Source organism: Pectinophora gossypiella, chromosome 24, assembly GCF_024362695.1.
Source record: "Pectinophora gossypiella chromosome 24, ilPecGoss1.1, whole genome shotgun sequence".
NCBI classification, from domain to species: Eukaryota; Metazoa; Arthropoda; class Insecta; order Lepidoptera; family Gelechiidae; genus Pectinophora; species Pectinophora gossypiella.
Genome location: NC_065427.1, coordinates 6,857,530 through 6,871,516, shown reverse-complemented (window position 1 = coordinate 6,871,516; position 13,987 = coordinate 6,857,530). Strand labels below are relative to the sequence as shown.

Genomic DNA, 13,987 nt, shown 5'->3' with positions numbered 1-13,987 from the left:
TCTGTTTAGGAGATAACTGTGATCGTCTTTCGCTTACCATGGCATACGTCTCCTAAACATCACTATTTGAAAGAATTTCGGAGATATATTTTCACGTTTGTTCTGTTTCGGAGAATAATAGAAAATTTGTATCGGGGTTTACTTCATCTGGGTCTTACTTTAATAATAAAGCCACTAAGTAAGGGAGAGAGCGCGCCATATCTCGCTCACACACGGTAATATTTTACAAGTATGATTCACTTACCTGGGGAGCTAAAATGGCCACATCGAAGCAATTCATCTAAGAAAGAAATATTGCAATTTGACATTTGCGCATATAAAAGTAAGTGTGCAGTTTGCCATCGACACGATAAGAAGAAAAATGCAAAATGAAGGCCGCCTATTGTACTAATTCTATTTCTCTTTTGTTTTGTATTTTGTTTTTTCCTGTTTGTGGAATAAAGTATTTGTTATGTTATGTTAAACAAATGTCAAATAGCAATATTGCTTTCTTAGATGAATTGCTTCGATGTGGCCATTTTAACCCCCCCGGTTTAGGCATTACGAACTGTATTTAAGTAGCAAATTATATCATCTAAGAATGAGATTTTGAGTGAAGTGTGTCGTGACATACCTCAGAGGAATGCAGCGGCTTCCCGTTCTTGTACCACTCAACCCTGGGGTCGGGGTCTCCTCGCACGGAGCAGGACAGCAGCAGCGGGTGTCCGTCGCGGGCCGTCAGCACGTCGGGCAGCGCGCGGGCGAACGACGGCTTGCACATCGACGAGTCCGACGCCGGTACTGTTGACGGAGATTCAGGTTAAATAAGGATAGAAACTAGAGTAGATAAAGACGATTAGATAAAGAAAGAAGTTCCTAGCTCCTGTTCCTAAATTTTGTCAGTACGCATCATACAAAATCATTTTCTATTTAACTTATTTATGAAGAAACATGTAATAATAAGTGCGACATTTTGTCATGTTTTTCTATGACGTCACAGTGTGCTTTTTCATACAAATTCCATGTGAATTTCGTGTTTTGACGTTTTGTAAAAAGTAACTGATTTGAGTAGATGAAAACTAGCGTACTGCCAAAATTTAGGAACACTCAACGAGTATTAATAAAGAAAAACGTTATAACAAGTCTGTCGTTTTATCACGTTTTTCTAGATGTCCAAAAAAAAAGAATACTCACAAACTAGTTCCTTAGTAGCGCTCCTCGACCTGGACGAGGTGGAGTCAGAGTCCAGTTTCCCTCCGTACTTCTTCTTGCTGGCGTCCACTGAGGACTGTGGGGAGAACTTTGGTCGCATCGCCGTGTGCGTCTTTGCTGGAGGGTCGATTGTAACCTGGGGGAAAGAGTTTCATTAGACCATAGAATACAGAATTATACTGCGCATAGAACGGTAACTGCCCGCCCTGCACCCAACCCCCCCTTGGGTCTTACTTTAGTCTTAAAAGGCCATAAGCCCCAGAGGAGTATTTAAGCGGGAACGCGCGGACTGTCTCTCTCTCTTGCCGCCTGGCTGGAGTCGCTCACCGGGCCTCCCTCAACAGAGTCTCACCTGGTGGGCTGACTCGCCGGCGGCACAACCGGACTCGCTGGGCTCACGGAGGGGCGAGTTTCGCCCGCCGTAGCCCACCCCCGTGCCCCGTATTCGGCGAAAGACGCCACACTAAGGGGGCATAGCTCCGAAGGTGTCCCTCCGAGACGACAACCCACGACGATATTTTTTGTCTCTCTCTCTCTCTCGCACTTACGCGTTAGACGGTACACAGACCTTGGGTTACAGAAAAGCTCATTTATTGCAGCGATTAATGGCAATGGTCTCACCCCCTTACAAGGGACTTACCTACTTAAACATAGCTAGCGAGGAGTAGGAGGAGGAGTATACAATACACAATTTATTCTGGCTTACATCATCTCCCTAGCATTATCCAGTTTTTCACAGGGTCCGCTTGCCTAACCTGGAGATTTGACAGGTCCAGTTTTTTACAGAAGCGACTCCCTGTCTGACTTTCCAACCCGCGAAGGGATAACCAGCCCAAAACAGGTTAGGTCACATACCTCCGAAAAATGCATTTCTCGGGAATGTTGGTTTCCACACGATGTTTTCCTTCACCGCTGAGCACGTGATAATCATTTATGATCCAAACATGAGTTCGAAAACAAATTTGATAATTATTGGTTTAGGCCTGTGCTGCATTCGAACATACGACCTCAAAGTGAGATGTAAGCGTTCTTCCAAATTGGCTACCAATTTGTACGGGTTATAAAAACTTCATTATAATATTTACCTTTTATTATTATTTGTGAATTAAGAGGACTCGAACTAATGCAGCCCGAATGGCCACTGCGACCAAGTCAGACCTATTGTGGCCAAATCCCTACTAATTTATATTTAAAACTCCTCCTCTAGACTCTAGACCGATCGGTTCGATTAGATCGAGCGTCTTTTTGGGAGGAAGCTCCTTGTCCTACTGGGGATCCATTATGTGGCCCGCCAGTGTTCGGCTTCTACTGTGTATGAGAGCCTCACAACTGCACAGCAGGTGTAATGGCGTCTCATCTTCTTTTAAACAGAATCTGCATAAAGGGGACTTGGTGATATTTACCTTAGTCTTAGTTATGATGGGCGGTGGTGCCGGCTTGATGGGCTTCTCGATGTATCGCCTGTCGCCGGAGTAGAGGAAGTTGTGCGCCATCGCCGCTTGTTCGGGAGGCACTACCTCGCCTGGGAACGGAACATTCGTTTAATTTCATTGTTGATCATACATAAACAGCCTATATCGTCCCACTGCTGGGCATAGGCCTCCCATTAATCAACCGGAGGGGATATGGAGCATACTCTACCACGCTGCTCCACTGCGGGTTGGTGAAGGTGTTTTTACGGCTAATAGCCGGAACCAACAGCTTAACGTGCCCTCCGAAGCACGGAATCATCTTATTTTTTCAGACACTCAGGTGATTCAAGCCTTAAAAGTCCTTACCAAACAAAAGACAGTCTCACAAAGTGAATTCGATTTTGTCCCCATCGGGAATCGGACCCGGACCTCCAGATCGTGAGCATGACGCTCTAACCACTAGACCACGGAGGCTGTTGATCATTAACGCAAGTTAATTTCAAATACACTCCGGTTGATGAACGGGAGGCCTGTGCCCAGCAGTGGGACATATATAGGCTGTATATATGTTATGAATATAAAGCGCTGGTCGTCAACTGCTTGGCCACACAGAAGCAATTCATCTAAAAAAGCAACATTGCAATTTGACATTTGCGCATATAAAAGTAAGTGCATTGCATACAAATGTCAAATAGCAATATTGCGTCTATTAAGCCTTTTTAACCCTACAGGAGGGTTAAAATGGCCACATCGAAGCAATTCATCTAGCAATATTGCTATTTGACATTTTTTGCATTGCGCACTTACTTTTATATGCGCAAATGTCATTGCTTCGATGTGGCAATTTTAACCCCACAGATCTTGACCAGGAACAATGTGTAAACTATTGAGAGGTTAAAGTACATTGAGCTGAGGGACTTTACGAATCATCATAGAAGTATGGTTCTACCTTCGACGATGACGACGCAGGAGGTCTCGTCGGTGCCGTGCACGTTGGTGGCGACGCAGCTGTACTTGCCGCTGTCCTCGGGCCGGCAGTCGATGATCTCCATGGTCACCACGCCGTCGGAGTGCGTCATAGAATAGTCATGCTTCGACAGCTCCTTGCGGTCCTTGTACCTGTAGAGTTAAAGATTTCAAATAAACCGAACAATTTAAATTATTTTAAAAAATCCAAGGACTGGGATAAGGGCAGGAGAATGATGATGATGATGATGAAAAAAGTCAAGAAGGACGTACATTGACCAAATTGGAGATGTCCTTAGAAAAGATTCAATAAGATCTACTCTGAACCGGCGTACGTGTATGAAACGATTGATGAATGTGGAGGAAGCCAGCGAAGTATGTCAGGATCAAAGCAAATGGAATTCCATAGACATTGCTATTCAATTTCTTTTAGGCGCTGTGACTGCTGTACAACTAGTCTTTATTGGTCAGTATGGTCATTTACATGGTACCTAAATTGTGAAAAAGTTTGTTTTTTCAACTTGTTGTAGATTTGCTTCAAGATTTATCCAAACCACTTTGTTTTTTGGACTTCAAATCAAGTGGTTGCAAGTTATCTTCTGATTACTTGTGGCGCCATTACAAACCTAAGGGTAAGTAATTGTTTATGTGTGAATTTTAAGGACTTACCATTTGACAGTGGGCGTAGGCTTGCCACTGAGACAGCACAGCAGCTTGCATGTGTCGCGGGCCTGCATGACGCGCGGCCGCAGTTGGAAGGTGAATACTGGCGCCGTCTCGGAGGACTCTTGCCAGAATGTGTAGGGCAATGCCTCGCGGCGGCGCGGGGCTTCCGGCACGTGCTGCCTTTGGACCTTGGGAACCGCTGGAATTGACATAAACACAGGTTATTTAGGGACCCACAATGAGCAGGAGGCCTTGCACACTACGTAAAACGCGACGTGACGCGAGATACAATAAGGTCTTTCGCACAAGCGTAAAATACTTATAGAAGACCCAAGACATAAGAACTGAAATGAAGTCAAAATAATCGATTTTCTTACTTCTTACCGTGTGGGTTGTGAGGTGGAATACCAACCTCATCAACCCTGGTGTCAGGGTTATTATTGAGCCACCAAAGGCCAATAACATGGCCCATATTAGGATTACTCACTTACATCAGTAAGTAGTAACCGGGACCAACGGCTTAACGTGCCTTCCGAAGCACGGATCATCTTACTTTCGGACAATCAGGTGATCAGCCTGCAATGTTCTAACCAAACTAGGGATCACAAAGTGATTTTTGTGATATGTCCACCAACCTTCAACCACTGGACCACAGAGGCAGTTAATTCCTATGAATCCACTAGACGCTTCTACGAAGGTATTTCATCTCGCGTCGCGTTTTACATAGTGCGCTAGGCCTGCTGTTAGTTATAGTAATTTTAATTCTTTCCATGAAGAGATGGCGCTCAAATGACCTTTAAAAGTTTATTCATACATATAAATTAGAAACAAAATGAAACTGTCCATTTATTTGCATCATTCGCTAATAAAGTTGACATCTATATGCACCTCAAAGAGCGGCGAACGACAAATGGCCCACGAATGTTCAAATGACTGACACTTAAATAAGCGAATATGAACGCTGCAAATAAGTAGTGTCACTATACAAAGAAGTTATTAGTTTAGTCTTTAAGAATGTCCAAGTCTAATCAAAGTATTTCATCACTTATCACGATAATCAATTTCAAGAATTCACAATTTCCTTCTTGATCTTCTATGGGATCGCTTGCTTGGCCAAAATTTCAAAACAACAAATCACTGCACTTTACAAGAACACGTATTGACAGATGCAGATGCATTTACTTCAAAGTCTTCCCGATCTTTTCACTAATACAACAAATTTAAATGCCCTTTATAACTTTCCCAACAAAACTAAGTGAAACTACACAAATACTCCCAAACAATTCTAGACGCAAAATAATCTAAATATCTGCAATTACTGTTGTATCAAACGACAATTCAAGAAGTCTAGATCAAATTAGCTATAGTCTAATGCCAATGAACCTAGGTTATGCAGGCTAAGAATACCTGTGACCTGATTCTAGATATATGGACGAGTAATGGCGATTTTGTTTGTTACCGTCTGGCGCTTGATATATTTATTTGACTGTAGCATTTAATTAGTCAGAGAACATTTATAGGATGGTCTTTAAAATGTGATAGTTACTGCTGCGATGTTTCGCAATTTCAAATTAGTTCGGTGCATATTCTGTAGTTAATAGGTCGGCAACCGAGGCGTGCCGCGCGAATCATACCGAAGGCTTCCACCAATAGACGCAGCAAATCTACGTGGATAGACGTCGTATGACTATTGGTCAAAGCCATCGGATTCGCGCGAGTTAAGGAATCCACTTCCGCATCATCAGCATTCCATAACAATGCTGATGTCAACTTTACATGTAAGAACTAGATTAAGAAATTGTATGTTGTTGCAATAACCTAGTTTAAGATTTTAGATGTAAGCAATTTATTATTGCATTAGGTCAGTATATAAACATAAGTAACTAGCTCTAAGATGTTCTTTACACTACGTTCTCTTGAATAAACGTATCGTGTCTCCCGGAGTCTGTGTCTCAATTATCTACACCTTAATTCGCGCGGTTCTGTAACTATGCCGCGAGGGTAGATATACATACACAAAGCCATGCCTATTTCCCACCGGGGTAAACAGATACTTGACTCCACTTACAAGTTAGTGCATACCGAAAAAAAGGCGAAAGAGATATCAGGATCGTGGTGGAATCCCGTGGCATATGCCTACCCCAACGGGAAATAAACGTGATATTATTCTTATGTATGTAGTCTTTACCACTTTCCATTACAAACATGAGGTCATGACTATACTCCAGCCTCCCAATTTGACTAATCAAAGTCACATCTATCACAATCAAGTACCTAAGCTTCATCGAGTTTTCTTCTAGAATAACGTGAGAAAATCACCAAAAGTACCACCCCACCAGCGTTGCCAGCGGATGTCCGCGCCTAGCGCTGGCAACGCTGGGGGGAGCAGTGTTGTTAGCGTTCGGCGCTAATATCGTATCAAAATCGGACCATCCGTTCTGGAGCTACGATGACATGGACAGACAGACAGAACTACAGACTCATAACACCTTTCTGCGTAGCGTCGGTTAAGAACAAATACTCACGTTGCACGTTCAGGAAAACGACCTCTTCTCTGAATCCGTAGTGGTTCTCCGCCCTGATGATGTACTCGCCGCGGTCTTCCAACTTAGCGCGGTTGATTATGAAGTAGTAGTCATCGCCAGCGTATCTGTTGAAGACAGCTATGATTAGAAACGACATACGACGAACTTGTGTTCGTTACTGTATTGTTATGGCTAGTCTAGGTCGAAGATGAATTAAGAAATTCTGATTACTAAATAAAGACAGATCTAAAGGTGACAAAAAAACGATTTCTTTTTTTAATTTAACTTAGTTACGAATTTTAATAAAGAAAAATGTAATACCACTTCTGTGCTGTTCTGGAAGCAAATAAAAAAAACATAGAACACGTTCAGCCGCTTCTCTTCTCGGGCATATCGTAAAAAGCGACAGAGGGATTGTGTCCTCTAACATGATGGACTAATGTTATGGGCGATAGGCTGATCCCTTATCACCATAAGGTTTATCATATCCAGCTTACGACATCGTATCAACAGTGGCTGCAAGTTGTGTTTGATTACTTGTGGGTCTGCCCACCCCATTAGGGATTACGGGCGTGAGTTTATGTATGTATGTAAAAATGTAATAATATGCGATCTCAATGTGAGAGGCAAGCGTTCTACTGGCTGCCACGGCTCACAAGCCGCATAATTTAAATAAATAAATAATACACATACCTCTTCATGAACTTTACAGACTGTCTCAGCTCATGATTGTTTCGCGACCAGGTGACAGTAGGCGCGGCGACGGCGATGATGCGGCAATACAGCTTCACGGACTGGCCCTCGTAGCAGAACGCCGATTGGGGCTTGATCACGAACCTCGGCGCCGCTTGCCGACGGTCTGACGGGGAGGAAAAAGGATGAAAAATACAAAGAAAAGAGAGGTTCGAAAGAGAAGGGTGGATTATAATCAGCTATGCACCTATAGGCACATTCCCACTGGCATTACGATTATATCACGTGCACAGAGATATAGTCGGCCTGCTACCTGAGTCCAACGGGAGCAGATAAAGAAAGTAGACTAAATACATAAACATTAAATACAGGGTATTAGTGACACTGAGCCGAATACTGAGGGAGATCATTCAGCTCATGATTTTGAGTTAATATAAAATGGAATTTTTCGTCGCAAATACATGTTTTTTATGTTTATAAGTCACAATTGTAGACCGCGCGATTCGGTGACCGGAGGCTGTAGCAGTAACAAATATAACTGCAAAGATCCGTCATGGATGGTCAACAACAAACACATCCCATCAAGGACGACAATTTGAATGTTGGGAATTAAGAAGATAGAAGCTTGAAAGACTTTAGATTCAAAATCTCAAGAGATATCAAATGATAAAAGTAATTTCGGTTTTATTTACACAAATAACGCAATGCGATTGAAAAAATATCGATGTGTTGGTGTGAGCGTGTCCTTCGTCCTTCATTTGAAAATTTTCGTGGAAAACATGTGCGTAAGTTTCTGATAATCTTTCTAGAAATAGATTGAAAATATTTGATAGTCGTCAATTATCTTTGACCTCCACTAAAACGTAATAAATACAGCAGCTTACAGAACACTAAATGGGTTCTCTCATCACATCGCATCGGGACTCGAGTCCAGTATAGATAATAAGATGCAACATATCAGTATATCTACATCAGTCAATCAATACACTTCAGGAGGGAAACCGCTGCCCTACATTTCCCTAAAAAGTAGCATGGAGAATGCTACACCGACAAGATCTTGGATCTTAAATTAGTGATAAATAGATCATTGCTGCAGCTGTAATTGGTTAAAATATCCAAGTATGAATTTATTGATAAACTTACCGAACTGCCCGTCATAAATCTTCCACTTCTCAATGAGCAGTTTCCTAAGCGAGCTGTATTCGCTGAGCCTGCCAATGGGCAGGGCGAACGACGACCAATTGTCGTATCTCTCGCGGAGTCTGTTGCGGAGTTTCTCGTATCTCCTCGCTTCGATGGTGGCGGTGCGTGCGGCAGCTGCGTCGCCCGCCAGCCACTTGTGCATGAGGCATTCGTGGGCTGTCATGCGTTTTCTGGAAGAGTTCTTCAGGTTAGGAAACTACGCTGGTGAGTGCAGACGGTTTAGAACCGAGTCATGGTAACTTATTGGTAATTTACTTATGGTTTTTTGCTAAGAACAACAAGGAAAATCAACAAGCTTAACGGTTTCAACCTCTTTGACATGTTTGGTAGTAGCACTTAGACCGTCAAATCGATTCCTCTAATGAATCAGACTTCAAATTTGTCGGACAAAACTCCCTTGAGCCGTCCAAAGTCTTAAAATGATACTCACTCCTTATTCTTAACAAGCAGTCTGCGGATGAAGTCCTTGGCGTCGTCAGAGACGTGCTGGAAGGCCTCCTCGTCGAACTCCCAGTCACACGCCTTCACGTTCTTGAGGGTTTCAATGTCGTTGTTACCCGCGAATGGTGATAGGCCGGACAATCTGTTGGAGAGAGACAAGATAGATTATATTTATCTTCCTAACGCCTAGATTCCAGACACAATAGTTAAACAACAAAAGAAATTTACACTCCTACCTACACCTTTTGGGAGCCGACAAAGGCTGTTCAAAGGAAGTGCAATATCGGTTGTAGGAGTGTCTATACACGCCGTCATTTGTGACAAGATGCAACGCGGACACTTTTTTAGAGATTGATTGTCTATTTGTTATACGAGGTCTATGTATGTGTGTAAAAACATCTCGTTGTACTTACAGAACGTAAGACAGCACGCCCACAGCCCACATGTCGGTGTAGAAGCCGACTGGCTCGCGCTCCACGATTTCTGGCGCCGCAAACTCGGCCGTGCCTGTCGATATCTTAACTACTTCGTTGGGGTCCAGTTTGGTGGCCAGGCCGAAGTCGATGATCTGTGAGTATAGTAAAGGAATTAAAATAGGGATCGGGTAAAAGCAGACCGACTTCATCAACCCTGGTGTAAGGATTATTATTGACTCGTCAAACGCCAGACATGGCTCATATGGGACCGAGAGCTTAATGTGTCCTCCGAAGCAGAATTTTCTCATTTTTAGGACAATCACGCGATTTCAGCTTGCAATGTCCTGATCCTGACCAAGTCGAGGACAGTCTCAAAAAATATTTTTGGTGAGAATGTATCATTTATTTATTATTTTTATGACATAACCTTGAATAATCAATGTGCTTCTGTACACAGTACACCGGCTTGCTCCTCAAACATGGAGCGCCGACTCTAATCCCAGAACCAGACTTGCACCAATGAGTTCATTTATTTTAAGTGCAGTTTTCACTAACACTGTTGGCTCGGCCATTATAGACGGTGACACGGATCTCCACCTATCACTTTGGTCTAACAGAAACCGGTGTGGTGTAGGTACTTAGTTCTCTGACTACCCATTCGTCGTTGTAAACTTACAACCAAAACACAACCCAACACTTAAACAGTGTACAACTTTAAAGAGACAACTGACCTTAACATCAGTACCAGTTCTCGTCTGGCACATGACATTCTCAGGCTTGAGATCCAGATGTATGATGTTTTGTTCGTGCATATGTTTGACACCTTCGCATATCTGTCGCATATAATGCGCCGCTTCGGCTTCGCTCATGTTGTAGCCTGGTTCGGTGATACGCTCGAATAATTCGCCGCCGGAGAGGCTGGAAGAGAAGAGGGATTAGGGGTATTGGTTGTGAAGGTAGACTTTAGAGATTTTTTTTGGCTTTGGCCTTTTATTTCTATTTTCAAAGATTCGTTACGATTTTGATGCATATCGGAAAGATTGGTATCCGAAGACCGTGAAGGTTGAAAGAGATTTCAGAGATAGAAAACGAAACAACATTTAGCAGCCAGTGGTGCAATTGAGCAGTCTATAATCAAGCCTGAATTGCAGACCTAAAAGTTTTCCCCAAGATTAATTATCCTATCCAAGTAACACGCGATCAAAAGAGATTAACGTGATTTTTGTGATATGTTCTCATCGGGGTTCGAACCCGGGACTCTTGGATCGTGAACCCAACGAACAACTGGACCACGGAGGCCGCACAAATCAAAGATCCCTTGTCGTATCCGACATCGGCCACCTCAGGTTCCTCTATCTTGGACTCGACAGTGACTTGCGAAGACGAACTTAGTTTTAAATACCGAAAGATACTTACAACTCAAATATGAGCACCATCTCATCGTCGTCTTCAAAGGCGTCGTGCAGATTGATAAGCTTCCTATGATGCAGCTGGTTCATTATATCAATCTCTTTCTTAATCAGTTCCTTCTCCATAGCACCCGTGCAAGGGATGAACTTGGCAGCGAAATAGTTGCCAGTAGATCGCTCGCGACATCTGTGCACGACTCCGAAAGCGCCTGTGCCTACAACAGTAGCATATACCTCATGCCTCTGGATATTTGGTTGAGATTGGTAGGTCAACAAGGCAACACAAGGCGAAAAAAAATATTTCGTCTTTTAGTCTTTGACTGATGCATTTTTAATGAATATTCTTTGGTCGAAGAATAATGGCTCTTGATTAGCCGAATGTTAGTTAGCCAAGTCATCGATCTTACACGAGACGGGTGACAGTCGATATCAAGGATATCATCGACAAGTCCCAAAAAATACCCAAACAATACCCAAAAAACCCAATAAAAAAATACCCCAGCATTTTCACTGTATCCCGCTTTGATTTTTACATTATTACTGATCACTATAAAACGGTAATTTTTATTCTTGTTTCGTCTTGGGATACCTTGCTTATATATATTTTTTTAATATCATCAACGTAAACTTAAGTCACAAGATTGACAACAATGCGTCCACATGAGTCGAATAATCGTTGTGCCGTTTTGTTTTAATTAAGTTTGTGTTTTATTATCTAGTGACTTTGGTTTACTTTTGAACGTCGATTCGTACTTAATACTATCAAAAACCTACAAAAATAATATCTAGATACATTTGCATTCCGTTAGAGTGTAGTGTGCGTGATATACATAAATATTTATTTGGTTTTCTATAAAATAATTCCGTGCAAAAACTGACATAGTATTTATAAATTTAAAAATATAGTACTTGAAATATATATGTGTGAGTGTATGTGTTATAATAAAAATATTATATATAACGTGTGCAGTGTATAATACGCATAAATACACGAATATTCGGTGCAATAAAAAAATCAGATAATACTCTTTGTAATAAGTACTAAAGTATATAAAATATAAATAACACTTTAGCACGACAAAACTCAAATTTTATATCGAATAAGTTCTATCGCAGATAATAAAACATATAGCAATATTTTTTTGACGGACTTATTGTAGGTTTGCCGTAAATGGCATTAAATATTTGGCCGGACAAAAAGGTTAATGGCAATAGGTTCCTATTACATAGGACTTGAACACAGCGAGGAGTGCGTGTAATATACCCCTCTGGCACATAAGCATGATGCTGATAAGTTGAAAATTAAAGATCTCATATTTAAACTACCCTGTTTGCCAAACTGCACACAACGATTTCACAAACTTAGTCAATATTTCAAGTAATGTCGCACTATATACGTGTGAGAAAGAGAGATGCAGAGAGAGAGAGACGCACTACATCGATCTATTCACACACAGACCTCCACGTTTCCGCTTAGAAGAGGCCCTCACGAAGTCACCTGCGAAATTCAGCCTTATTTGTACTTGATTTAAGTTGGAATTCGACTACGATGTTAGTATGTCTATGTTAGCTCAAAACTAGGGTTGTGACGAATAGAGAAAGACATTTAAATAAATACACATATTGTCACTGGAAAGCCAAAAATTACGTATATTTAGGATATTTTGGCACTAACGTAATAATGGTGCTAATTCCTGTAAATACCATCTAATTTTATTTTAAGTTATATCTGTCCTTTTCTTATCCGCCGAAAAGGAAAGGGACGGGTAATCGACAAGCATAAAATTAATGGAACACACGTCAATTTTAAGCACAAATCTAAACCAACCGTCTAAAAATTTTACGTCAGTCAATAACCCGACACATTAATTTACTCATTCTTCCTAAAATTAAGAGCTGTGAATCATCCGTCCCTTTCCTTTTCGACGGATACGAAAATGACGGATATAACCTAAAATAAAATTAGGCGGTGTCTGCAGGAATCGGGGCCATTGCCTATAAATTATATATAAATCTAAACTTTCGCCCGCAACCCTTATAGGATAGGCAGAAGCAGAATTCGTCAGAGCCACTCTTGGTTTTGACATGCTAAGATAAATACGATTTACACACCCTACCTGTCCCGGCTACTATTTACCTAAGTATGTAGTCGTTACACGAGCTATCAGGGCCTTTGACGGCCTAATAGTAACCCTGACACCAGGTCTGATGATCAGTCATAGACTTCACAACTCACACGAGAGAAGAATATGATGAACTGTACTCTTCATATCAAAGGCGGCTGCAGTCTTCTGACGACTTGTGGTTCTGCTTACCCCCTTTGGGATCACGGGCGTGAGCTTACGTATGTATGCAACTATTCGTTACAACCCTTGTCAAAAACTATTCAAATCTCTCAAGCAACTTCGTGAGTTTAGTTATTACTACTTTTTACTTTCATGCGGATATTAAATTTTATTTTTAGACTAAAAAAATGTGCAAATATTATCTAAGTACAGAATTTGTTATACACTTTTCAAAAGTCATAGGGTTCTTTTCTCTCCCTAGATTTGAAATATGATTGTGTACAGATAAATGGGGGGGGGGGGGGGGGGGAAGGCGGACGGTGACTATAATCACTGTTAATAAACTAATCTCAGCTGGGACTGCCTTCAAGATCATGCTCAAGTCCCTGTTTTTATATGAGTCACATTGGTGCTAATTCCTGTAAATACCATCTAATTTTATTTTAAGTTATATCTGTCATTTTCTTATCCGCCGAAAAGGAAAGGGACGGGTAATCGACAAGCATAAAATGTATGGAACACACGTCAATTTTAAGCACAAATCTAAACCAACCGTCTAAAAATTTTACATCCGTCAATAACCCGACACAGTTAAGTAGACAGCACGTCAAACGGATTGCATACCAGCGACGTACCTTTTGATTCGCTCGGGTTATTCATTCATTTACTCATTCTTCCTAAAATTAAGAGCTGTGAATCATCCGTCCCTTTCCTTTTCGACGGATATGAAAATGACGGATATAACTTAAAATAAAATTAGGCGGTGTCTGCAGGAATCGG

At 41.6% G+C, this 13,987-nt stretch overlaps 1 protein-coding gene across 16 annotated transcripts in view; it reads right to left on the bottom strand.

The window, feature by feature from the left end:
* The window catches only part of LOC126377791 (twitchin), a 157,227-nt gene that overhangs the window by 5,229 nt on the left and 138,011 nt on the right, over positions 1-13,987 (bottom strand). For all 16 annotated transcript variants that reach the window (XM_050025614.1, XM_050025624.1, XM_050025609.1 and 13 more), the window contains 12 exons: positions 10,930-11,137; positions 10,245-10,431; positions 9,511-9,665; positions 9,087-9,239; positions 8,597-8,826; positions 7,454-7,619; positions 6,761-6,885; positions 4,239-4,434; positions 3,553-3,722; positions 2,595-2,713; positions 1,174-1,327; positions 614-780 (listed from right to left, as the gene is read on the bottom strand). In XM_050025614.1, the coding sequence (XP_049881571.1) occupies positions 614-780; positions 1,174-1,327; positions 2,595-2,713; positions 3,553-3,722; positions 4,239-4,434; positions 6,761-6,885; positions 7,454-7,619; positions 8,597-8,826; positions 9,087-9,239; positions 9,511-9,665; positions 10,245-10,431; positions 10,930-11,137 (2,030 nt within the window). The remainder of the gene's footprint in view (positions 1-613; positions 781-1,173; positions 1,328-2,594; positions 2,714-3,552; positions 3,723-4,238; positions 4,435-6,760; positions 6,886-7,453; positions 7,620-8,596; positions 8,827-9,086; positions 9,240-9,510; positions 9,666-10,244; positions 10,432-10,929; positions 11,138-13,987) is intronic.